Genomic DNA, 26,430 nt, shown 5'->3' with positions numbered 1-26,430 from the left:
ATTTTTAGTAACGTCTGAATCTTGATCCACACGGTTAACAATTTATACCTCATACCTTCCTAAGAGTGGCTATTTTTCTTGAATATAACTATTTGAAGAATTTTATATCACTTAATACAGTGCTTCAATGGTAGCGTGTAGTAATTTTCACGGAATTTTTCGGACAACACCGTTATTTTTAAAGAGTTTTTAAAGTTGATAATTCATTTAAAAAACCACACACAAAACAAGGTAGGCAAATAAGTGGCTAAAATTGTGTCACGTGTCCATTCTTTGACTTTTAACAAATTTCAATGAATTGCAATACTCTAAAAAAATCATTGTGTCACATGTCCGAAAATTACTACTATCTCTAGTTAATCATTGTGTCAACGATGCATTTAAAAAATTTAAAATAAATTCAATCTCAAAAATTACTTCTAGCTCTAAATAATCTGCTTTATTGACTCCCTTTAGGGAAGTATTGTGTTAACTAAGGTTGACCGCATTGATCGAAATCCTAACGAAGTCGAAAATTGATGAACTTCAAATCGTACACATATTCAAGTGTGGGGATCACATCCAACGGTCGGAGCTTTATTTTGTGAATTTTAGTCATATAAAACATAACGTGCCTTGTAATGTAGTATAAAATTTGTATTAAATAATATGTAAATGTGTGTATTTATAGACAAACTACACTGAAGGAATAAAAATTATAAAAATCGACCGTAAGATATCGTCGATATAGTGTACTATAGCCGTGGTATAAAGTTTACTAATTTTCAGTAACGTTTGGACTTCGATCCACACAATTAACTTGTTTTGTCTCATACATGCCTAAGGGCAGCCGTTTTACCCAAATATAATTATTTGAAAATTTTTACATCACTGGATAGAGTGCATCAGTGGTAGTGTGTAATGATTTTTGTGGATTGTTTAGGACACTGAAGCTATTTCAAAAGAGTTTTTGAAGTTGAGAAATCAGTTAAAAAAACAAACACAAAAAAAAGTGGTCAAATGGGTGGTCAGAATTGCGCTACATATTCATTTTTTGACTTTTCACTAGCTATTTTGTTCAAAACATTCTCCAAAAATTACTACAATATCGAGATAATTCGTTCTCTCGATGCATTCAAAAAATATGTAATAAATTTTACCACGCACACGGCTACCTTTAAGGATGTATTGTGTTAACAAGGGCTGACCACGTTGATTGAGAACCGAATGAAGTCGAAAATTGATGAAATTTGAACCGTAGCCATATTTTAGTGTGGGGATCACATCTAACGGTCAGAGCATCATTTTGTGAATTTTAGTCATGTGAATCACAATGTACATAGCAATGTAGTTGTATTAGATGATATGTAAATGTGTGTTTATAGACAAACTACACTGAGAAAATAAACTTTAACACGCACACGGCTACCATTAGGGATATATTGTGTTAATAAGGGCTAACTGCGTCGATCGAGAACCGAACAAAGTCAAAAATTAATGAAATTCACCGAAGTATAACTGCCCTGCCACTATTCAGGCAGCCTCCGATTAACACCAAAATTTATCAACATAATCTACTCAACATTTCTAACAACATCAGACTGTTTTTTAAGATTCTAGTAAGATTTCAAAAACTTGAAAAGAAAATAAAGTCAAAAGAGTCCACGTGCCACATTTCTATCCTCACGCAACTTTTTTCAATTATTTAATTACTTCAAAAAATTTCAAAAATAACTTTGGTACCCGAAAAATTTTCAAAAAATTAATATACTCCCATAATGATTGCTTTATGCACCCATGTAAAAAATTTCAGTCATTTATTACCCCACAACAAGACTGTCCTTAGGGAGTAAGAATGAGATAAATTTGGTACATGGATCAAGGCCTAAACATTAATGAAAATAAGTAATTTTTTAATGTAGTTATACTTCACTATATTGATAATATCCTACGGTCATTTATTAAGAATTCATTTGTTATGTATAGTTGGTTTGAAAAATTACATACTTACATATAATATGTGAAACATGTTATACAATTTTAATAACCATGTTGTGTTATGTAACAAAATTTGACAAAATAAAAAATCGACTGTTTGATTTGAACCCAAAAGTGAGATGTGGCTATTCTTAAATGTTTAACTATATATGTTTGTCACTATGTTTGAATCACGATCCGAGATAGATGTTTTGTATATCCTACCTCTAAAATGATATATGCGTCTTGCGATCATTAGAATGTATTATTCTGAGAGCGTTATAATTTTATAAAACTTTTTCGAGCACTCGAACTATTTTATAATGATTTCAAAAACATTTCAGCATTTTAAAAATTAATATAAATATAAAAATGTCACGTGTCAGTTTTGTGACCACAGTCCAAACTGATAAAAGTAAAATATTTCATTTATACTAAAAAGTGTGCGAATTTACTCTTCTCCTTCACTCCTCTTTGTTCTCCCCCTCCTCCTCTGTTTTCTGATATATCTTCCTCCTTATGTGTCTCTCCTTTTTCCTCTTCTTTCTCATCTTTTCCCTTCTCCTAACTCATTATCTCTATCGACACTGATTACCCATTGTTCATAATATATGGTCTCATCACTCTCATGGAAACCCAGAAAAGAATTTAAAAGCCCATATCTTAATAATGGTAAAGCAGATGAAGACGGCTCCATATAAATTACCCATTTCATGTTCTTAAACAACCCTTTCATAGAAAACCCAGATTTTTTATTGTGGGTACTGAATATGAAGAGCAGGAGAAAGTGAGAGCAAGAAAAACATGTGAATGGAGTCACAGTGGATTTGAATCATGGGTTGGAGATGTTGACTGGATTTTCTGCAATTGATATGGATGATATTGGCCTCAATTATATGTTTGTCCCTGGCATCAAAACTATGAAATGGATATGGATAGGAAAAAGGTTGAACAGCCGAACAAAGAAACTCTAAAGAAGGGAAGGGAAGGGATCGGCAGTCTATAGACGAAGAGAAGAGCGACTTCGGTCTGGATTCTTAAAGATCTGACAAAGTTTTGGACCACCTGCTCAGTTGCTCCTCATAGTTCCCAAAAATTAATGTCCCGGTTACAATTTGAACAGTTAAAACACATTGTTGCGACCTCTTTTTTGGTTGCATAACCCAGGTCCGTTAAATCGTGTATAACACGCGCCGTTAAGATATATGGGGTGAACCTCCACAGGGTGGAGGGAAGAACCTCCGGTAACAAACGTGCCCATAGAGATCTGATCTCTGCTTTCTTTCACAAACTTTTCCCATGTAGATATACTGACCGCACTCTGTGCTGACTAAACAAATCAATGATAAATTTCCTGTAGTATTCAAGTTCCAATGCCTATTGCCTATTAAAAGGTTGCTGATGAATAACCCTAATTCTAGGTTTCCATTCCAATGTATGTTCGTTTTCTTGCTCCTTCTCCTTTGTCTGTATCATTTAGTCACTCTTTGTGGATCTGTAATTTTCTTCTTGGAACCCAACACTCTGTTCTACACATAGGAATGAAGTCGATGTAACATGAACTAACATTGTGACGTATATAAATGGGGGGTCTTACTCTTACCTGGTTATGCATGGTGTCATTTCTCTTGAACACATGTTGGGCACTCTTCGTGTCGTCATAGAGCTTTTGCATGTGTAGATGTCCAAGTGCTTTTGGTAATTCGGTGACTCCCAGCTGGCTTCAATTCCGATTAGTGCATTCCATCTATCACAAAGGCACGTACCAGAAAGCTTTGTGCTTTCTCAGCTCATTTTGATATCACCGGGCAAAATAATAGTGCGATATCGATTGGGAGAGGTTGTAGAATTGCTATGATATGATGACTCTCGATATTTTTAGTAACACATTCTCCACCTACCGACCTTTTTAGGAGGTGTTGACAATAATGCCAAAGGATTTCTAATCATTTTGTAAACTAAATTTGTTTCCTAAGTAATGTGGGTGGTTTGTAGGTTGATTGCTTCTTCTCAGAGATATAAAATCGAGCTTAAATTATGAAGGTACGAAATGTTATCATCACTCCCACTTGACAGGTTCAGCTACCTTACGCACATTTTCTACCAAAATTTTACAACTTTCAATTAAGAAAGCAAAACTGTGCTCAAAATCGAAGCCGTCCTAAATCCGATGATTGATTTTGTTGATCAAAATGTACTTGTGCACTTTATTAATTCGTTCCAAAACGTAGGGCAATCCAACTAGTTCGAACTAGATAAACAGATAACCTGGTTCACTGGAGATTTCAAAAATCAATCACTCTAAGATATTTCTTGATTGGTTTTTGAATTGTAGATCTTTGTTTTGAAAATAGAAAATTTGTTGGGCAAATTAATTCAATAAGATGAGAAATTCCAATTATGATACCTAGTCAGATTGGACCGATTTCTAATCGCAGAAAAATCTGCCCCCTCAAAATGTCAATATCTCTAGGAGTGCAGGGGACAGCAATTAAATTTTGCAGTGCTGCTTGCTGCAGGCACATCCATACTTGAAAACAAGCCAAATCCAGACTCCTTTCACACCAAAATGGCTAAAATTTCCAAGTTACAGAGTTCAAACGAAGTTACATTTATCAAGTCTAACAACTATATACAGATTCAGACAGCTTCATCTTCTTCAAGCTTAAGAAAGCTGCACAAGGTCATCAATGGCCTGGTTCATTAGCACATCAAGGATCAGCCCCTCAACTTGGATACAGATTTCTTCACATCTCTCATACTCTACCACATTCTTTGGTATCCAATTGGACTCTTTCAGTTCTTCATCTGTTAGTCTAAAGATTTTGCTCGCCAAAAGCTCAGTGTAATCTTCACTGTCCTCAATCTTAATTGGCTCCATATCTTTGAATTTGACTGCTCTCAACTCAGGGTCTTCATTGTAAGAAGCTCTTGGTGGGGATTTCATCGGGGATTTGAAATCCTTGGGACTTGAATATTCTGCATGAAACGATAACCCCAAAACAAATTTAGAATTAGTCATAGAAATGGAGTATCAGAGAACGTTAAAAAAATACATCAATAAGTAACTAACCTGATAACCAAGTTTCATGTTGGATCAAAATGTCATCAATGTCAAAAACAGAAACAGGGCTTGAATTCTCCGAGCATGAACTAATATCCACAGCCTCTCTTTTCTTTACTGCATTTTGATGATTTCCCTTCTTGAATTTTGGCTCTGCCACCACTTTCTTCTTCTTCTTCTGACTCGTCGTTTTCTTCAGTGGACTATGTTCCCCACTACCTTCTGTGAAATTCACACCGCCATTTTTACTCATAGCCTTCTCTTTTGGTCGAACAGAGTACCCCAAACCGTCATCCCCTTTGCCATTACGACTAGCCCTCGAAGATTGAGCACCACATTCCCTCCTAGGCTCATTTTTCAGCTTCGAAATCTTCTTACTATTTTTCTTCACTACTTTCTCTTCATTCTTATTCTTAATCACCGCACTACTCTCTCTATTCTTCCTCCTCTGTTCCTTCCCCTGTTTCACTTCCTCTGCTTTCTTCACTTCGGCACCAAACTCCTTCCCCTTATCCACACTATCCAAATACACCACCAGAAACTCCTGCCCCTCCGGCTGACTCATTACCGCCGGAACCTCCCGGAAAGAGACGGAGGTCCGGACACGGCGGTGCTGACTAGTCGGAGTCACATCAAAGTCCATCAAGTAATCCGCAAAGCTCACCGACTTGCTTCTCGTAACCAACTCCGGGGTTCTCACCCAGTTCGTCTCCGGCAGCGAGTCGAGCCCCATTAGCCTGGCTACTATCCCAGGCGAGACTGAAGCCGAAGGAGAAGGTAAAGGTTGGAACTTGGGTTCATACTTTGGATTTTTTGGTGGTTTAGCGAGTTGGGTAGGGCTAGAGTCCAGAATGTAGTCCGATGATGGGTGAGTAGGAACGTTGCCAGTGCACAAAAGCCGGCGTAAGATGCTGTTGAAACAGGTAGAATTCTCGGTCATTATTGCTGTGATGGTGAAACAGAGAGAAGGATTATGAGGAAAGTGAGAGCAAGAGAAATAGGGAAACAGAGAGAGAGGTTTTAATGGCTATTCTACGACTTTGTGAGGAAAAGTTGAATACTCTGGTCGTTGGTTTCACATTGGAAACTAGATGGAAATGTGGGAGCGCGTGGAGATACGCGGATTCGGGGCGCGTTTGGGACGTGTGGTTTTTGGTAGTCAATTAATTGGCTTTGCCGTATTTGGCCTTGATAGCGAAAAATGGGAAAATTTTGAAAAAGGACTGGGGCTTATTTGGTGATGGGCAAACTGGTAATTATAAGGGGAATGCCGAAGTTATTGACTATTTTAGTAGTACGGAGGAGCAGTAAGGAATTCGGAATCCGACCGACTTTGCTGACTGACTGAACCGGTTTATCAATAGGCTTAAGAGTCTTGACCACACAGGTCGGGAGTTGACCAGACTTTTTAATCAATTAATCTCGATGGGATTTAGAGCAGATGAACACATATACTAAAATTTCCCTTTAATAGTTTTAGTCACGGATCCGGATTGTCTCATGATATGTTAGGTGTTTATAGCAAGTTCGAATGAGTATCGTATATATGTGATATATAAGCTTTCAATTACTAACAAATTGTCGGACAATAAAAGACTATTGAGATACTAAAGTTACGTTCCAGAGTTAAAAGATAAGTTATCTTTGATCTAGTTTGAGATCCGGTAACTACGTTGATGTGTTATGCAAAAGTTTCGATGGATATGCAAAAGTTAAATTACCATCATAGAAATGAAAATGAAAATGAAATTGAAATGCAACTCCTTATTTGAAGGAAAAACACGACACATTTCATATGTAGAGTAATCAACGTATGATCGATGTGGAGATACCGGCCTTGTATTAGTTGAGTAATGGTTGCACTACTCCTCAGCAATACCAGGCTCTTTTTCCTCTGAGTGTACATCGATAAACAACATATAAACAAAAAAAAACATTCTCATACCTAAATGTCTCTGATTCAGTGGCAGATCTAAGATCGAAACATAGGGTGTGCATCGACTTTAATCAGGCAAAATGTAGACGTCAATAAGTTTTAAAATAAAAGTAGGCGTTAATGCAAGTAGAAGAATATTATGAAAATCAAAGACAAACTAAAATTTCCAACAAAATTGTTCTCAAATTGATTAAATTAAAACTCTTAATAATTCGTATTTGCAATTTCATATTCAATATATAAAGGGAAGAAGATTAAAAGAGTTATATTTTTTTATATTTTAAAAAGAAAATACTATATTATAGTGGAAATGTATACTAAAACTCAATTTAGTACAAACATAGAGATAACACTAATACAATAATATTTTTTGGCTAAAAAATGATGCATGGGCTCCAGCCCTTGGAATCCTGGCAAGCCAAAGGCTGGATCCGCCTGGTTACGTCTTCCCAAATATACAAATGATCTGGACTTCTCTTTAAAACTATAGTGATTGTTGGTAGGACAAGGTTATTCTCCAAATAACACATCACAAAAACTGTTATTGGATAACGGGTATTGACATCGTATCAGTTTTGTAAAATAAAGATATAACGGAAATATATCGGATTATATCGGATTTATCGTTTTTACTAGTTTTTAATTAAATTTAATATATTTATTAACATATACTTCAAAATATACCAAATAAACTTGAGAAATCAAAACTTATAGTTCAAAATGTACCCAATAAATTTCATAAAAGAAAAACATCTGATTGTTTTGTCAATTAAAATACATAAATAATTTTAATTAATAAAATGGTGCCTAAATGATAAATTGAGGTTATCATTCATCATAAACTCTCTCGTACTATCAACGACACTTTCATTTTCCTTAAAAAAAAATTTCAAAACCATGGTTTAAAAAAAAAACTGATATATCGAGTCGACCAATATAATTGATTTATTGTGTCGTTTTGTAAAAATCAGGGATATATCGCCGTGTCGATATTTTGAACATTGCATATAATTCATGGTACGCCAATTCTTATGGGACAGTGACAAGACGATACCAGATTACCAGTTCTGTGAAGAAGAACACTGTTTTTATAACCCGATCAACAAATTAGCAGAGAAAATGACTCAGCCAGTGTCGGTAGCTAATAGGGTGGAGTAGTCATTGACATATGTCCAATCAATTCCATAGGAAGTGGCGGGTGTTTCTTTGTTTGTTTTTCATTTGATCCAAATCAAACAATAACTTTTACATGATTAATGATTTTCATGTTCAGCACAAGATTTGCAGAAATCATAAGAAGCACAAGGCTCATTTTCACAAACAGAATCCTTAGCACATTCACAAAAGTCAAACAAAAGCACTAAAAGATGGTTGCTTTCTTCAATTATTTCTCCTTTAATCTTCATGAATGTTTGTTTTACAACGCAGTACGTATAGCAGAAGAGAGATTAATCCCTCTCCATAAAAATTCAAATTCTACACCTATTTTGACTGGTAATGGCAACAGGCTGCTATCTGCAGTAGCTCTTCTAACTCTTAAGCCATGGATTCTCCTCTGCCACACAAAAACCACAAGCAATCCGACTATCCGAGGCTGGAAACCTGAGACTCTTCGTGCGGTCGTCTACTTGACTAAATACTATAGCTTCACTCTGAACTAAGCTTGGGGTCGGTTTGGTAGTAGACAACATCCCCACAGTCACTGACGTAATGGTCCTTTTTCAAGCTTGTTATAAAATCTCCGAGTAGGTGAAATGGTAGAGGTCCTGATTTCTTAGGCTCTCTGTAATATTTCCCAAACACTGGCTTAGCTGCCTCTGTCTGCAAGTTCAAGAAGCAAAGCATCAAAGCTCTGCAGGTATGATTGTGTTAATTCTTTGAAGTAAATTCAAGTTGGTACTTACTGATTCAACTAAATGGTAGTGAGGGATTTGAGGAAAAAGATGATGGACACATGGGTTCCAATATCGTGATGAATGTTATTGATCAATCCGTAGTCACGATCAAGCGTTGTGAGTCCTCCCCTCAGGTAACTCCATTCCTACCAAAACATTAAGAAAAATCAAAATCTTGAAACTGGTAAGCTTAAACAAGAGTAGATGATACGTATTGACAGAATTTTTGTCCTGGTTGTGGCATGATAAGGAAAACAATCCCTGTCATGAATGCCTCTTTTAAAAGTTTTGTACCTTTCCGCGATACCACGGTAACTTGTCTTTGTGACCATGATGGTGCAAGTAAGTCACTAAATCCAACCACATCACGAACACCTAAAATGAAAGCAGTATCAGATTTAAATTTTCATTATTTGGATTTGTAGATGACAAACACCTAACACGAATCAAACATATATGTTTTGATTGGATTAGTAAAAGCAATCCCTACTTGTATAGTAGAGTGTAGACCAATTAAAAAATTAAAGATGTAGAATTTACTCTGTAAGGGAATCAATTAACATATCTTTGATTGGGTTAGTGAAAGCATTTTAAAACTCAAGATGTAGAATTTACTCCGTAAGGGAGTCAAACATTTATTTGATTTGAATTAGTGAAAGCAATCCTACTTGTAGAGCAGAGTGCAGGTCTATTCGAAGTTAAAGATGTAGAATTTATCCAGTAGGGAATGCCATAGAGCTTAAGCATTTGAATAGAACCAATCACAATTGATAACCCCACAAGCAAAGCAGCCATTGCTGTCCAACATACAGTGGAAGTGATCACATCTTTCTTCTCACTGGGGACAAAAAGGTCGCTGCTTGGCTCAAAATGAGAACCAGTTTTTCCTGGACTTCTATTCCACTGCAGAAAACCAATACTAATAAGCTACTAAATTCATGAATTCTCTGTGCCGGATTAACATTCAAGCAGTTTAAACGAACAAGGTAGAAAGGGTACGCTAGCAGGGGAAAAGGCAAAGTGAACCGCAACATTTGTGTTGTTTTATCCAAAGTTTTGTAAATTCTCTCAGACAACTGCAACAATACAAAGTTATCATCTTCAGATATAAAGAAACCCAGCATGCCACAAGAAAGCAGAACAATAAAAAATGAATGTTCATAAAAAAACTACAGAAAGACCAACCGGGTGCCATGATTCATCATTCTCAACATGTCCATGGTTTTGATGGTGAGTCCTGTGGCTAATTCTCCTACACCATCCAATTTCAAACTTTCAGTTCATCTTATAATAATGATAATGCTACTCAAAACACATGAAACCAATACTCATAATGACAATGCAACTGTATATCACTCATCACTATCATACCATCCATGATAAGAATTGAAGAATGCAGTAGGGTCCAACCACACTATTTAGCTTGGGATTGTTCAAACACCAAAACATCAACAAAAAACAGGAGGATATCAGTGATTACCAATCATGACCAAGAACAAAGAGAGCCCAAAACATAGTCCCCTGATCTTCACCTCCATTGATTCTCATTCTCTCTTCCTCATCTTCTGTAGAAGCAACTTTCAATGGAGCACTCACCTTCAATCCCCAGCTTCTAAACCGCCCATCTGAAATCCGGGCCGACCCGAATCCGATATCTTTCGTCAAAGTCGGAAGCTTTATTGGTTTTCCGGCAATTCTGGTTCTGGGTCTAATTGAAACTTGGGTGAGAGGCTTAAGGCTACATTGTGAGAGGACGAAACTCGCCATTGGAGAGACCCAGATAGAGCAAGAACAGAAGCACCAGGGTTCTGGGTCTCTCTCAGGCTTTGAGAGAGAGAGAGAGAGAGAGAGAGAGGATGCCTGAAGCTGAAGTAACGAGAAAGAAAGTTGGAAAGTTGGAACACCAATAATATCTGAGGCACATAAAAATTGGAATGTATGTTCAATGAGACAGAACACAGAGAGGTAGCTCGATTAATTTAATGATTTTGTGTTCTATCGCTCTGAGTCTCTGGAAGTTGAATTTGATATTGGTGTTGTGAAGATGACGAAGAAAACGGTTAAATAACGAATGCAAAGGTCAGCTTGGTCTGGAGACCATAGGACCTGTTCCAAGGTTAACCTAGTCATTTGCTTCGGTGAAGGCTTGAAGCCATTGAGAATTTGATGCTTCACCTTTTACTTTTACCATGACATCCAATTATGTCTGGATTACGGTCTACAAGAGGAATAAGAACAAAATTAGTAGCTTATGTCTGGATAATGGCAATTGAATCAGTGGGGAGGCGCAGATCAGTGCAGCTTTTGCTGAGTTCTTTGGTAAATTGCACTGCACGTCTGATTCTAGAAGAGCAGAGGATACGCTGATGGCAGTGGATAGTCAAATTTCTGAAAGTGAGAACCTGTCGTTCACAATGCCCTTCTCTCCTGATGAAGTTAGGAAGGTTGTGATGCAGTTTGGGAATTGGAAGGCGCTAGGGCCGGATGGTTATCCTGGTCATTTTAACAAGGAGCATTGGGAAGTGGTTTGTGGGAATATCAATAGAGCAGCTTCTTGTTTCAGTAATGGTGATTCTTATTGTGGCGAGCCTCAACAAGACCAATATAGTCTTTTTGTTGAAAGTGCCTCTCCTAGAGAATGTCTCAATTACGCTCGATTAGCCTGTGTAATAGCTCTATGAAGATTATCTCCAAACTTCTTGCAAATAGATTGAAACGTCTGCTTCCTAATCTTATCTCGGAGCATCAAAATGCCTTCGTTCCTAATAGGCTGATTCAAGACAATCTTATCTTAGCGCATGAAGCTTACCATTACCTCAAGTTGAAGAGGTCGAAGCATTGTCATGAATTTGCCTTGAAGTTGGATATGCAAAAAGCTTACGATAGGGTTGAATGAGACTTTCTTGAGACGGCTTTGTTGAAGTTTGGTTTAAATTTGGCATGAGTGAGGCTGATTATGAAGGTGGTTATCTCGGTTTCTTTCTCAATCATGATCAATGGGAAACATATGAGGAATTGTGAGCTATTTTAATCCTTCAAGAGGGCTGTGACAAGGTGATCCCATGTTGTCTTATCTTTTTCTTATTGTTGGGGAAGTTTTATTGAGGAATATTGAAGCTGAGATTATAAACGGTAATCTTCAAAGTATAAAGCTTATCCCTCAATGTCTAGGGCTCTCTCATCTCATGTTTGCTGACGATACAATCCTGTTTACTAAGGCCACTTTCGTGAATTCTAAGGCTTTGAAGTCGATCTTGGATTCGTATTGTGTTGCATCGGGGCAAGTTGTTAACCTTGGTAAGTCGTCAGTTTTCTTCTTTGCTAATACTCCTAATGAAATTCGTGAGATGATTGTAGCGGAGTTGGAAATTCCTATAAGTTCTTAGCCAAGAATTTATTCTTGGGGAAATTCCAAGAAAAGTGTGATGGCTTACATACGAGAGAGAATTAATCAAAAAATTCAAGGGTGGAAGGCTAATAATCTCTCTCAAGTTGGAAGAGAGATGCTCATAAAAGTTGTTGCCATGGCGGTTCTAGCCTACCATATGGCTATCTTCTTTCTTCCGAAGGCGCTTTGCAAATCAATCAACTTTGATCTTTCTAAGTTTTGGTGGGGTTTCAATGAGTCTAAAGAATAAGTGCACTCGAAATGCTGGGATGATCTTTGTAAGGGGAAGTTTGAGGGTGGTCTTGGCTTCAAAAATTTATAGCATATAATTTGGCTCTTCTTGCTAAGCATTGTTGGAGGTTAGTGAATAACATTTTCTCCTTGTGGGTTCGGGTTCTCAAAGCTAGATATTTCCCCCATATGAGTTTCTTGAATGCCAAAAAAGGGTCTAGGCCTTCTTGGATTTGGAACAATATGCTTGCTGGCAGAGATTCTATTGCGGAGAAGTTGATTTGGAGAGTGGGAAATGGTAAGGGTATTGATGTATGGGTGGATAGCTGGGTCCCAAACAACAATGGTGGTCGTATCATTCCAACTGATTCATCAAACCGGTTCACTCCCTTGTTGGTTGCGGATTTGATTGATTCTCAGAGGAATTAGAACATTGATCATCTGAACATGTTTCTTAGCAAAGATGATATGAGTGCCATTGGTGCAATTCAGGCAGGAAGTGAGTAGGATAGTGATGTGTTTGTGTGGCCTCATTCAAATAGTGGCTATTACTCGGCTAGGAGTGGGTACAAGTTGATTTGTTACGAGTTGGGGAAAGATTCTTTGAAGAAGATTAAGCCCTCCACGTCTCACATCATTGATTCCAAAGTTTGAAAAGCTATTTGGCAACCGGGTTTTGTTCCTAAGATCTCTAATTTTATGTGGCGTGCCCTTTCTAATGCTTTGTCCATGATTTGGTGCATTTTTAAGAGGAAAATCATTCATAGTCCGGTGTGTGAGCTGTGTGGAGAGCATCAAGAAACTGTGGAGCATTGCTTGTTGCTTTGTCTTTGGACCAAAGCAATTTGGTTAGGTACGTAGCACCCTTGGTTACATTCCGGATATAGCTTCAATATCTACTCTTGATGTCTGGCTGCTTGCTATGTTTATGAATTTCAGTGGTGGGGATGGTGGTACTTATAATCTCTTCTTGTTTGTGTGCTTCCATCTGTGGGGAATATGGAAGCAAATATGAAAGGCAGTCATGAAGAAGGTTCTCCTGGATACGGCTGCAACAATTGACTATATTAAGCGTAGTTTTGCCTAGTGGTCTATTGTTCAACCTATTCTACCGGAAGGAAATGTGAAGGTAGGTGATATAGTTGGGTGGCTGCCTCCTCCTCTAGGTTTTTTGAAGGTGAATTTTGATGCCTCTTGGAATTCTAAACATCCTAAGTGTAGTTTTGGAGTGGTTATGATGAGGAATGTGTTTGTTTAGCGGGAGCAAGTCATGTCAACTCTCATAATTATGTGGTAGAGGCTGAGTCTATGGTAGCTTTGATGGGGCTTCAAATGGTGGCTGACATGCAGCATAAGAAAGTGGTAATAGAAGGTGACTGTAAGGAGGTAATAAGTGCTCTCAAGGGTAATTTTTGTGTTAACTAGAGGTATGTTCCTATTTTAAGGAAGATTACTCAGTTGAGTGAGGCGTTTGATGAGGTTTTATGGAATTGGATTCCGCATGACGCTAACCGCTCAACAGATGCTGGGGCCAAGCTTGCAATGGTGGAGCTGAGCTCTTCGGAATGGGTGGAGACACCCCCACCTTTCCTCTCGGGTGATGAGGAACGATGGATTACTAGGACCGCCTAAATGTGTTATTGCCTGTTGTTTCCTTCATTGTTTTTAGTTTGGTAGTTGTGTTGTTTTTTATGTTCTCATGTTTCTTTCTTTTTTACTACTTGCGTTCTCTGTGTTGTTCTCTTAGTTTGGGCTTTGCCATGTTTTAATGAAGTTTCGTATTGACAAAAAAAAAATTATATATTTTCGGATTTTTTTCAACTTTCACAGTGTAACCACTCTACATTTTGTTGTTTCATGTTTTTGTAGAATTTCAAACCAAACCAATGAAAGAAGAATGTGAATGTGCTCTGAGTTAGAACTATAATAGAACCTCGATAAATTAATATCCGATTAATTATGAACCTCACTAAAATAATACTTTTTGCTAGTACCGACTCGAGGCTAACGTGCTAAATTAATATTTCGCTAAATTTGTAAGATAATAGAAATTTGAGAATTCATATACACTTCATCGAATATATAAATTAAAATAACATAATTTGTATAATAAATTTTACATTTATGAAGATTTCATTGAAAATTTTTGCTGATTTAATTATTATTAAATAAAATAATACAATACATCAAACAACATAATATTTTGAACAATAATATCTATGATAAATCCAACAATGTGGTGCATGAACATAAAGTAAAACTTTGTTCTTTGAAAAAATGAAAGAAAATATTTATTATACATTGATTAATTAATTATTAATTAATTATTAATTAATTATTAATTAATTATTAATTTATCGATATATTAATATCTCGCTAAATAATAAATTTCCTCAGTCCCGAGCCTATAAATTTATAGAGGTTTTAATGTATAGTAGTTTATGTGCTTGCATCACATTTTGTTGTGAGACTAGGGGAAGAATAAGAGAGACCCGACACTATTAACCGAAATAAATAGGAACACAAGGTAACATGCATGCAAAAGCCATGAACTGAAATAGGAATAGCTTGGATTCCTAAATGCCCAAAGTAAATTTCAGATGTCAAGTAAACGACTCATGTCTTTTATCATCGCATAAAATCACTCACAAAGATGTAATGATAAAAGATCAAATGAAATGATAACTTGAAGGCTTATACTCTGTCTTGAATTTTTTATGTTAGAATTTACTCAATTTCTAATCTTAGTCATCTATATTATAAATCTATAAATCTAAAAAGCGTGTGAGTAAAACAAAGAATTCTGACAATTTTGAAGTGTTTGTAGTGTCACAAACTCACAAGTAGAGATTGGTTTTTTATATTTGTACGTAGTACACCACTAGAATTGATTGGACCAAACTATACGAAATTGATATTAACCTAGCTAGTGTTTGGGGGTTAGATGATTGGCATTTGTCACATTCATTCCCATGGAAAATGAAGATCCTACTAATCAGCAAAGCTTCTATGAGCAAGTGAATCATATGCCTTGGCAATAGCCTAAAACAGAAGACAATCACTCTGTTTTGTTATCTGGGTGTCTCCATTACTCTCTTTGATGGATCGAGCTCATATAGTTCTAGTTGCGTTACCAATCCTTTTGTTCTGCAGAGACATTTTCAACCTATTCACACCTAGACCTCCCAAGCCTACCTTGTATCATTATCACCAGATTGCTGACCCTGATGAACAAGACCCTGATCCCCAAACCGAACAGCAAGAGATTCTCCAAGAGCCGCTTAAATTCCCAGTTCAGGTCTCTCTGAAACCTCATTTTTCATTATCATAGTGGCATAGTTTATAATTATGCACACGGATGAATTGCATATAAATATCACCTCATATATGCTGAAGATTCTTATCTTGATGTGTTTGTTCAACTCAGAAATCCAACGACATTGGAGAAACTGGCGTAGGAAACACCGTCAATATTGATTTTTGCACATCTTGTTCTTACAGGTTTCTCCTTTTTTTTTTTTGAGAACTTCTTCCCAATTCAAATTTTGATGATTGGTAACAGTGATCAAGCTATAGAACTATAGTAGGTAGTTAAAGTAGTCACATATTCTCATCACAATCCTTTTCTTTGCTATGTATAATTTGTGGCAGAGGAAATGCAATAACAATGAAAAACATGTTGGCAACATCATATCCTGGGATGACTGTTATACTAGCAAACCACCCTGCTTCATTACCAAAACGCTTGTTCAGCAAATTGGTACCAGTTATTCAAGTAGGGATCATCGGAACGATATTGGGCGGTGAGCACATTTTTCAGAGGCTTGGGATGCTGCCACCACCTTCTTGGTACCAGTCTTTGCAAGCTAATAGATTTGGGAGCATTGCAACCAGTTGGCTTTTGGGGAACTTCTTGCAATCATTCCTTGAAAGTACCGGAGCTTTTGAAGTTTATTGTAATGGTGAACTGGTATGATTTAGAGCAATCATCAATGATGTCTTGCAATCCATAGTTTCTGTTTGAGTTCCATTTCTCTTGATTCTCATCCTTGTCTCCTTTCACATTCTAGGTGTTTTCGAAGCTGAAGGAGGAGAGGTTCCCTAGTGAAATTGAGTTGAGGGATCTTGTTGGGAATAAGCTTGCTGCTAATTCGAGAACAGTTCTGAAAAGCTGACACCAGAAAAATGCGGCCATGGATATGTCATAGACCACTGTTTGTGACTAACTTTAGAGCATAAAATCAAATTTGCCTCGTCTTTTATTTTTCTCTGCAACAAGAGCAAGGGCTGAATTGTAACGAAACTGATGATTGAAATGCTTCGCAGTTTCTCCTTTATATATATTTTCACACTTCTTTCACAATCATGAACATATCAGAAAAAATGCGGCTTCCACTGTTGAAGCCAAGCAACCACCTAAACTGCTTTGCCACCACATAATTTAATGTGCATCAAATGCAACATACAATGAGATGACAAATTGAGTTCTATACACTACAAGCGTGCGAACTTCGGAATGTCTTCTGATCACGCCACAGATGAGGTCTTTACATAAACTGTCTTCTCTCGGCCTTAGTCAAAGAGGACCAACAACTCCCCTTATATGAAACCTGGAAGCCAGCAAAAAAGGTGGAACAATTTAAATATGCCACCATTTTCGTGCTTCTAGTGTCTTGACTAGCTCATTCGCCATTGATGCAAAATCTTCAGCTCCATTCTGTAGATCCTCAGTGCGCTTGCTGAGTTTCTGATGCAAGCGAAATTTTGAATTAGAAGAAAGTGAAAAGAAGCCAGTTGGTGTAAGAGTCATTCAAACATTTCCTCCGTTTTAAAAGTATACTGTCACTGGATCCAGGAAAAACTGAGATAAAGTAAAACAGTTTGCAGTCACTAGTACCCCCAAGTGACAGTATCACAGCATTTTTCCAATAAATGGAAGATGAAATATAATAGTCAGTTTCTCAAATCTGTCAACCTACCTCAAGCTTTTGCCCCCTCTCCATTAGCTTATTTCTTGCTTGAGAAGCCACCGAAGAAGCATCCTGAATCCATATTAGAGCGAAAATTAATTCTAGGGTACATGCTTATCTCATATAAAACCAGTATCATCATCTGAAATTACCTCAGCTTTTCTATATTTAGCTTTGATTTCTTCAGCAGTCCTAACTCTGGGTTTTGTATCACCAGTCCCACCTTGAAATAATCTATCCCTCTCTGAGTCCCCTTCTGCAATACAAATTTGTTCTTATTGTTGTGCTTTAATTTTTTTTTTTAAAAACATCATGCAAACATAACAAACAAAATTACCTCTCTTTTTATCATCAACATCATGGGATGTTGACGTAGATGCTACATATAGAGGTTCATCAATTTCAATGTCATCTGCCAAAACCATAAATTCAGTTTGAAATTAAAAGTGTACGGTTGACCCAACAAAGCAAAGATTCAACAGGGAGATGAAAATAAAGGAGTGAAGAGGAACAGACCTATGTTAAGCTCCAAATTTCCATGATGATCCAAAACTGGGACAGAATCCAACTGTTGAGACTTCAAAAACACGCCTTCGACACGGTCAAACCTGGATTTAGGAGTTGCAGTAGAATCTCCACTCTGAACCATTTTTCCTCCTTTCAAACCTTTGACAATACCACCTAATATCGCAGGGGCAGTACTCTGTATGTAGTGAATGCAACATAATGAATCCTTCAGAAAATAAAAACCTAATAAAAGTATAAAAACTAAATTTTGTTTTCTCTAAACCTGTTTCTTCTTCTGATTTGAAGAGACACTTAATGCAGCCTCTGCAGCAGATGCTAGAACTGGATCATGTAGACAAGGCAAAGACTCTGGAATCCTATAGAAGTAAAATTTCAGGAATCATCTTTATTACTCCCAATTCAAAAACCAAACTTTAATGCTTAATGCCTCAACTTCACATCTAAACCAATGGACCAGTAGCTAGATTGCTAAACTAATATGATGAAAACAAAAGAAAAAGAATGCACCTGAAATCATTTTCAGCAGCTAACAGGGAGATGAATGCTGTTTCATACCCATTTTCCTGTAAGAATCATACTAATCAGTCATGCCTCAATTTAACAGCAACAACTCAAGTGCCCCTACATTTCTTAAATTTTCGGAAAAACATTACCACTGTAATATGCGCATCATCAAAACTCATTGTCTTATCCATGTTTGCCTTAGAGTTCCACCTTAGAATTGACATCAAGGAGCTTTCTTTCACCAATTCTAAATCAGGAACAGATCTGCACATTGAAAGGTATGATTATTCCATTAAACGATTGCATCTTTTTTCTTCCCTTCCGTAACGAATGGATTACATAGTGGACCAACATTTTTTTATGACATGCTATGGATATCAGCAATTTCAATCAATAATCTATCAATTATGATAGGTCGATGGGAGGCGCAGATCACTCAAAGTAGCACATTCTGTATTTTTTTTATTATTGCTGCCAGGAAAGAATGAGAAACTCTACCTAATTTCAATCTCTCCCGTCTGAAATAGCAAAGTCAATCCCCAAACTTTTTTAGATTTCTTCAGAGTTGCTGACCAGATGCAAGTTCTTGCATGTTTCACCTTCCGAATGGGTTCATTGTTTCCCTAATGAGAGCATATAGCCTTAGCATGCTAAGAAAAATGCAACAAAGTAGTAAGCAAGAACAAAGGAATATGATAAAGGCAGCATAACAAGCACCTGAATCACAGATTTCGTCAAGTACATGTGTACTGAATCCACACAACAAAGCAAAATCAGCGAGTTCAACAATCTTTCTTCAGAGTATGCATTTTCTGAATTATAGTTCAGGTCTCCCTCGAATGAATTTAAAGGAACCGGATAACTTCCTGCCACAGAGTTGTTCTTGGTTGAAGAATCCTTTGCCGCCTCCTCCGGCAGATTTGCATCAGATACTTTAGAGGCTGAAATTCTGCCATCTGGAGTAAAAATCATAATACGTAGAAACTCAGAATTGTCTAATTACTAAATAAATGAAATATAACAAGTGTTTAGTGTTTTCCTAGATTGAAATTGATACTTGCCTATAATATACATTGAAATTGCAACCGACTCCTTTTTCAATTGCCAAGGCCGAGGGATGATCATATTACCCGTGTTTCCACAGATTAAATGTATATTTGCATCTTTGGTTAAGATGAATATTACTTCCTCTGCAGGGTGAACCTGTGACTTTGTTTCTGAGAGCTTTGAACTCTTCAAGAAGCCTTGAGGATTTGTAATTTCTTTCCAACTCATTGATATGACTGGGGAGCTAGATAAAGATGCAACTTTAATGAAAAACAAAATAGATAAGGAACTTGTGTCCAGCATTGCGACCTGAGACGGGAACATCAATTTAAAATCCTTCAAAACTATCAAACGATTAAAAAAAACTATCAACAGTAATGAACAAATGAAACTTACATGACCACATTCAAATCCCACTGCAAGTTTACCTCCATGCTTCACAAACTGTAGCACTTGAACTCGGGAATTAGTAAGACTGAAAACAGCTCTGCATTGAGGTCCTTTGACTTCAGACAAACTGTGGGCTAATAAACAAGTTATCAATTGTTAGCTTGATAGAATAAAAGCTCTAGAATAACAATTTCAAGGTCATATTAAGCGGATTTGATCAAAGAAAGTCAAGGACATTGAATACCTTCACATTTGGTTTCGGTTACAAAGAGGAATTTTATCTCATCTGAACACCCTTTAAGGTTGTAAATACGAACCTATTCATGCCGGTGGAAAGTCGATCAGTATAGTAAAACTTAGAAGTGAAATATAGTAATTAATAGTGAAAATATCTAACCAAACCAGATTCACTGCCAACAGCCAAGTTTAGAGTGGAGATGCATAAATCGATTCCTGAGACTGGAGAACTTAGACCAGCCACTCTTATACCTTGTACCTGCCAATTAGATTAAAATAACTTAAATATGTCTACCTTATATACAGAGAAGTTGTGTGCTACATGAATATATATATATATATATATATATATTATAATAGTACATTCAATATTCAATGAGTGGTGAACTGGTGATACCTCGCCTTCTAAAACACAGACACAAGATAAGAGCGGATATGTGGCATTCCAGATCCGAACAGATCCATCTGAATATCCTGCTAGATATACTCTCTCAAGACCACTATTCTTCGAAAGAGATAATTGACTGGGCACACCTCCAGTCAAGGGCCAAGTTGTACCATCTACTGAAGTTGGTAATGAGCACAGGTTCAGAACTGAGGATATCTGAAAAATAAAAAATGAAGCATGTGAGGTAGAAAAAGATAAGCATGAGCACTTTATGAATGAAAAAAGTGAAACACCCCTGCCAGATATAAACTCGAAAAATGTTATACCTCTGATAGAGCCTTTAATGAGTTCTCCCCAGTAGGTGTCTTAACAAGTTTGGCAGCAGTCATGGTCGGATTAGTAGTAGGTATCACCACTGGAAAATCCAAACCAGAGACAGATGGTTTCTTTTCTTGCTGGGATATTAAGGTGGATAGGCTGGTTTCATCATAAAATTGCAATTGGCCAGGATTTGTTAACACAAAAGCATCAGCTCTGTGATTACCCACAAATGCTGCAGAATGTGGCAATAAAATCATGTCTGCAAACGAACCAGTAAGGATAAGGTCTGTACGGCCAACACACCTTAAATTTCCCATCCCAGATGACCAATCAAGAGTTAAAACCTGGACAGAAGAAAAACAATCAGCACCAATCTTGAATGCCAGTAGCTTTCAGAGATAAGACAAAGCAATGAAGCTCTGCTTCATAAAGAATGAAGCGACAACACATGCAACATATTAATTTCCAAACGCATCCAGGATACAATCATAAAACTAAAAATCAGTTAATCAATATCAGAATCAGAACTGGAAAAAGAGGCAAGGGACAAAAAACTGCATGCAGCTCATACTAGATGAGAAATCAAAATTATGTAATAAAGAGCGAAAATGTTGTTTATTTGAAAATCATCAGGCATATAAACCAATTTTATTGTTTCAAGATATAATTTCACTTTCACACTTATGTCTTTACTATTTCTAGGTATGTTGTAATGTTATTGAGAAGTGTAAGCTTGGATGGATATCTTATATTGGGACAAATCCATAAAATATTCAGCAACTGCATTCAATTGCAACTAAATGGCACAAAAGGGAAGTCAAACAACTTTAAACATATGACGCACCGTCAGAACTTCGTCTGATCCTATTTCATCACCACCATAGATAAATAGTTGTCCATCACAATCATTGTGGGATTTATTTAATGTGCACCACTGCAAGACAATGACAGGAAGTCTTCTTTCTGCTGATGATAACCGTAATTTAACAACATTATTAGATGATGACAATACTTGCTGACCCTTACTGGAAGCAGCAGAGGACGTGTTCCAGAACAATATATCTCCATCTACATATCCCACAGCCAAAATGGACCCATTGGATGATGCCCAACAAAGAGCGCTTATCTCTTTCTCTGCCAGTTCATTTTCTATGGTATTTTCAGGAGAATCTATATTGACTTCATCAGTAGGCTTAACAACTCCATCCTTTAGTTGGAGATCCTTACCACCTCCAAGAAAAACAATCTGAGCTTCAGAAACGTCCCACAGAATAAGCAGCCCATTTTGATATGCAATCAGTACTCTGATAACAACAAACCCTCATCATTCAATAAAATGTATAAATATAAGGTAGTTTTTCCGATTATTGATGTAAGCCTTGACAAATATAAGCAAGCAGCGAGCAAAAGTCAGATATAAAATCTTTAGAAGTTACTAGCAAACTGCAAAACTATAATTTTAAGAGAAGTATTTGAAGTCCTCCTTGGCCATATAAAAATCTGAACTGTTGCCTTGATAAAATAAAAAAGAAGAAGAAAAAAGCATAATAGCATTTAAATGCGATACTTGTGAATTTCAATATATCCGTCTTATGAAAAGAAATTGCTCTCTTAGATGATAATTTGATTAAAGAATAATTGGTTCTATGAAAAATAGACATGTTTACTAATTATTACTTAACTGAATTTAAGTAACTTAATTTAAGAACAACGGCCAGCAGTGATGATTGTTCTGGCAAAATCAGAAAGAGAACATCTAGGCCAATCTGTTTCACACTATTAAGGGATTATGTGATGTGAGAAATTATAAATATGCCATTACTTGCCTATTTCCATATGAACCAGGCTGGGGAAGAAGTCCAACTATCGGTTGATCAGTCGAAAATGGAAACTCAGCAGCTTCTGCATGATAGCAAAGAACAATAGGATGAGTAATAATTGTAGAAGAAATGAATCATACTGTCGATAACAATATGGTACAGATATTGATAGACATCACAATAAAAACAAGACACCTCACGGGAAAATACTAAGACATAGGTAGTAGAAATCTTTGACATCCCTACAACTTCAAAATCCAATTCCAACTCTTTCTCAGTAACAGATTTTATTTAAACATGTTAACACAACAAGGTCAAGGAAACTCTTAAGAACATGTTGTCCAACAAAACTGAAACAATAAACAGAATGGACAGAAGCAAATCATGGCCTGAGATTAACTGAACTTGGATCCCTGATTATCTGAGTAAAAAGAACACAAAGACTGACAATTTAGCGACCCAAAGTTTTCATGCGACAATCATATCATCTTAATTGTTGCAACACTCTTTACTGAATTGATGCCCACATTTGCGAGATTTATGATAAAATGTTCTCAAGCATCCCAGAGGACATTTTATATTTGTTTATATAGATATATTTTTGTTCTTTGGTTTTTACTTTATTTTTCTAGGGAGACACCTCTTCTATGGATAGAGCCCTTGCATCGTTCAGTTAGCTTCTTCTACGATAAGGTAATCAACATAACAGAGGGAGCTAATGTGAGCTAAAAGAGATGCCAACTTATGATTCCTTTATGCACTTCAGTTATAAACCAGCAGAGTGAAGAAAATAAGAAATACCGCTTAATGAATCCGCAGATATTTGATATGGCAACTGCAAAAGTTTTCCCTCCTCAGCATCATACTTCACCACAGACAATAAAGCATACTCATCCCCCACGTACCTACGAATTGTAAAGTACTAGAAAGATTATCAAGTGTACTTCTCCATCTGATAAATAGATGACTGCAAACGAAAAAGAAAAAAAGAAAAAAAGAGAGAGAGAAAGTAATTCTGTTCTGGTCAGTAAAATACATTAAGTTGGAGCCATGGATTACAGAAAAAGCAGTTATATTTGATTCCCACTCTAGAGAACAAACTAGGCATCTGTCGTCAAGATTCCAAACCTGCCAAAAATTGAGAAGTTACTGATCAATTGTAAGCAGAAAGAATGTCCTATTGTTAGCATTTCATTATCAACTATAGTTGTCAAGTTAACGGTCTTTGCTGCAATCAACTATCATCTATTTCTGTAATAGATTTAGTTGAACAGGTAAACATAATTCACCCAACCACAAACACTATGCGGAATAGCTACCTAAAAGACACTGCTCTTTAAAAATTGCCAAAAGGGAAATTAAAGAGGATGCATGACATAGAAAGACTTTTATAAAACTTTCACGTTTTCCATGTACATTAAGGTGGCATGGAAAATAAACACTACAGAGTACAAAGAATCAATACCTGAATGTTATTATCATTTAAGATGCTGACCAAGTAACCCTGATTTTGTAGAAACTGCAAAAAGTACAGTAAATTTAAGTTTACTGGTTAATCAGTAAGAAAAAGAGAAGAAGAGTAGTCAAGTAATGCAGACCGGAAGGAAAAGGTGTACCAAAATATATGTACATGAATGTAACCTTAAGGCATAGACTATATTTAGTAATTCCCTCCACGCGGAGAAGTCCGTCCGAAATTCACGCACTATATGTATGGGTCAGTAGTTGTTTCTTCAAGTATTTAAAAAAAAAATTACAGTGGTTTTCTCAATATGCGAGATACTATTTTTACTTATTTGTTTTGATGAAGGAGAAAGTATCAGCCTTTTCAAAAATTTATAGAAATATTCCTTGAAAATATCACCCTACTATACCGTACCCTTGTATTACTAACAGTAGACTAAGGGGGAACATGAAAAAAATATATATTACAGTAAATATATATAGGTGATGGTGCAAGCTGATACCTCAATGAATTTGTAAGGAAGTTGCTTTGGGGATATAAGGAGCCCTTCAATACCGTCACCACCAATTACTTTGATCCTTCCATCCCTATCAGCATCAAAAACAAATAATGTCACACAATCGTGCATAATTGATGTCAAGCAAGACGATCCACTGTTCATCAAAGTGAACACACAACGCAATCCTAGCAGCCTATCCAGCTGAAAGTTACAAAAATATTGCATTGCCTTCTTTGAAATAAGTACACAACCGCTCTCACCAAAACTACCTACCTATCTTCCATAATTAGTTCTAACCACAATCAATGTACAAGGAAAGGAGAAAGCACGAATACTAGTTTGCAAGGTACAGTCACTCGAAATTAACAGTCATGCTAAGAAATGCATAGCGACAATGCTTAGTAGCAACAAGTAAGCCAACTTATCAGCAACATTTACTATCCAAATTCTGCGAATTTAACTGCGAAAAAGATAGAGAAAAAAAGGTGCATTTGAACTGACAGTGTCCCGATGGCGAGAAGACGCTGAATGGGGTCAAAAGCAAGAAGGGACGAAGTAGATGGAATCCCGTAATGAACTGCAACTCGCAGGTCCAAGTCTGCTGACGTCAAGCTGCCTTCTTGCTGCAAATTCTGCTGAAATCAAACAATCACAAAACTCAATCAAAACTTGAAAGCACAAAAAAGAAACACCGATCGATCACAAGTCCCATAGTAGTTAAAATCCAATTAAAAGCTCTTCAGTTTCCAAGAGCTCGAGCTCGAAATTCAATTCACGGAAGCACAACTCTTTCAGATGGAAGCAAGCGAATCGAAAGAAGAAAGATTTAGCCAATTACAGTAAGAAATGAAAACCCTAGGCACTCGATCAATCAATTCAACTCGGTTGTTGTAGTAGAAGGGTAAAGGAGTAGAGATACAGGCGGCGGCGATGGGATGGCCGGAAAGTGAAGGAGGAATACCTGAGAATGGTGGTGGTGGTGGTTGACGGCTTTCTGAAGGAGTCGCTTGGCGAACATAGCGAGAGATTTTGGAGGTGAATCGGAGAGGAGACTTTGTTTAAGTAATCAAACGATTCAAACCGATGACATTTCATACTCTTAGAGAGAGAGAGAGCTGTAAATATTTATTTTTTATTCATTTATCTTTTATAATTGCGTGTTGTAGTCCTTCTTCTCTCTAAAAATTCTACTCCCCCATCACTACAATAGGACAACTGACTACACATTTCATATTAATTTTCATGAAATGGTAAAGGTTAGAAAAATACATGAAGTCACTAATTGAGGATTAATTTTAGGTCAAAAGAAAAATAACACATAAAACACAAGTCTCCAACTCAATTAAACTCGAGAAAGAACGAGAGGAAGCTAAATGAATTTACACCCAAAAGTATAAATGGTTGAAATCTACTACATACACACCACCAAGCAATAAAAATTGTCGTTGTATTCGTTGTCGATAACAATGAGATCTCTCTAGCTTTCGATTTAGTTACCAGCTTGTTTTGGGGACTAAAGTGACTTGATTTAACTCCGTGATTGGTAGGCAGATCACGATCATCCACTTAGGTCAACTACTGGTTATCGCATTAAAAAAGGTACTAAACTAGAATTCTGTTATCTAAAATCATTTCGGATAACTAATGTACGTCAAACTAATTTCGCATAAATCGTGTGGAAACCATAAGGCCATAACTCAAAAGCTCCCTCAAATATTAATATTAGAAAGGGGAGGAGTGGTGCCTTATGGATTTGAATAATAATACCCTATATATTGAATGTATAGGGAG

General features: G+C 36.7%; 3 protein-coding genes and 1 pseudogene across 5 annotated transcripts; 1 reads left to right on the top strand and 3 right to left on the bottom strand.

Annotated features, from left to right (window-relative positions):
• Window positions 1-4,310: 4,310 nt before the first annotated feature.
• On the bottom strand, window positions 4,311-6,035 carry LOC126798395 (uncharacterized). Its single transcript, XM_050525352.1, has 2 exons — window positions 5,030-6,035; window positions 4,311-4,935 (listed from the first exon to the last, which is right to left on the bottom strand). The coding sequence occupies exons 1-2, from the start codon at window positions 5,958-5,960 to the stop codon at window positions 4,622-4,624; spliced, it is 1,245 nt and encodes a 414-aa protein (XP_050381309.1). The 5' UTR covers window positions 5,961-6,035; the 3' UTR covers window positions 4,311-4,621.
• A 2,268-nt stretch (window positions 6,036-8,303) lies between these two features.
• LOC126796734 (temperature-sensitive sn-2 acyl-lipid omega-3 desaturase (ferredoxin), chloroplastic-like) lies at window positions 8,304-10,871 on the bottom strand (annotated as a pseudogene).
• Window positions 10,872-15,570: 4,699 nt separating this feature from the next.
• Window positions 15,571-16,712, top strand: LOC126798404 (selT-like protein). Its single transcript, XM_050525360.1, has 4 exons — window positions 15,571-15,768; window positions 15,898-15,971; window positions 16,122-16,440; window positions 16,541-16,712. Exons 1-4 carry the CDS (start codon window positions 15,571-15,573, stop codon window positions 16,643-16,645), a joined length of 696 nt encoding a protein of 231 aa, XP_050381317.1. The 3' UTR covers window positions 16,646-16,712.
• Window positions 16,713-16,777: 65 nt separating this feature from the next.
• LOC126798390 (uncharacterized) lies at window positions 16,778-25,727 on the bottom strand. Of its 3 annotated transcripts, none has more exons than XM_050525344.1 (24): window positions 25,601-25,727; window positions 25,141-25,274; window positions 24,643-24,727; window positions 24,141-24,194; window positions 23,712-23,803; window positions 23,477-23,580; window positions 22,682-22,757; window positions 21,700-22,159; window positions 20,861-21,199; window positions 20,544-20,750; window positions 20,307-20,405; window positions 20,154-20,226; window positions 19,916-20,043; window positions 19,534-19,828; window positions 19,190-19,428; window positions 18,971-19,095; window positions 18,622-18,736; window positions 18,476-18,531; window positions 18,231-18,324; window positions 17,957-18,143; window positions 17,778-17,852; window positions 17,593-17,696; window positions 17,450-17,512; window positions 16,778-17,217 (listed from the first exon to the last, which is right to left on the bottom strand). In XM_050525344.1, the coding sequence occupies exons 1-24, from the start codon at window positions 25,655-25,657 to the stop codon at window positions 17,110-17,112; spliced, it is 3,369 nt and encodes a 1,122-aa protein (XP_050381301.1). In that variant the 5' UTR covers window positions 25,658-25,727; the 3' UTR covers window positions 16,778-17,109. The 3 variants fall into 3 exon arrangements, with proteins under 3 accessions (XP_050381301.1, XP_050381302.1, XP_050381303.1); XM_050525345.1 differs by having other exon boundaries at window positions 25,141-25,271; window positions 25,601-25,721; XM_050525346.1 differs by lacking the exons at window positions 23,712-23,803; window positions 25,601-25,727 and having other exon boundaries at window positions 25,141-25,200.
• Between the last annotated feature and the right edge of the window lie 703 nt (window positions 25,728-26,430).

The sequence above is a fragment of the Argentina anserina genome, chromosome 6 (genome assembly GCF_933775445.1).
Source record: "Argentina anserina chromosome 6, drPotAnse1.1, whole genome shotgun sequence".
NCBI classification, from domain to species: Eukaryota; Viridiplantae; Streptophyta; class Magnoliopsida; order Rosales; family Rosaceae; genus Argentina; species Argentina anserina.
Note: the sequence above shows the minus strand (reverse complement) of the source record. Positions and strands in the feature narration are given on the sequence as shown.

Excerpts from the sequence above, each read along its gene's own strand:
- LOC126798395 (XM_050525352.1), bottom strand. The coding sequence starts at position 5,960 with ATGACCGAGAATTCTACCTGTTTCAACAGCATCTTACGCCGGCTTTTG. Across the intron at positions 4,936-5,029 it reads ACATGAAACTTGGTTATCAG|AATATTCAAGTCCCAAGGAT; the intron begins GTTAGTTACTTA and ends CGTTTCATGCAG.
- LOC126798404 (XM_050525360.1), top strand. The coding sequence starts at position 15,571 with ATGGATCGAGCTCATATAGTTCTAGTTGCGTTACCAATCCTTTTGTTC. Across the intron at positions 15,972-16,121 it reads TGCACATCTTGTTCTTACAG|AGGAAATGCAATAACAATGA; the intron begins GTTTCTCCTTTT and ends AATTTGTGGCAG. Across the intron at positions 16,441-16,540 it reads TTTATTGTAATGGTGAACTG|GTGTTTTCGAAGCTGAAGGA; the intron begins GTATGATTTAGA and ends TTCACATTCTAG.
- LOC126798390 (XM_050525344.1), bottom strand. The coding sequence starts at position 25,657 with ATGTTCGCCAAGCGACTCCTTCAGAAAGCCGTCAACCACCACCACCAC. Across the intron at positions 18,325-18,475 it reads GCTGCTGAAAATGATTTCAG|GATTCCAGAGTCTTTGCCTT; the intron begins GTGCATTCTTTT and ends TTACTTCTATAG. Across the intron at positions 17,697-17,777 it reads TGTTGATGATAAAAAGAGAG|AAGGGGACTCAGAGAGGGAT; the intron begins GTAATTTTGTTT and ends TTTGTATTGCAG.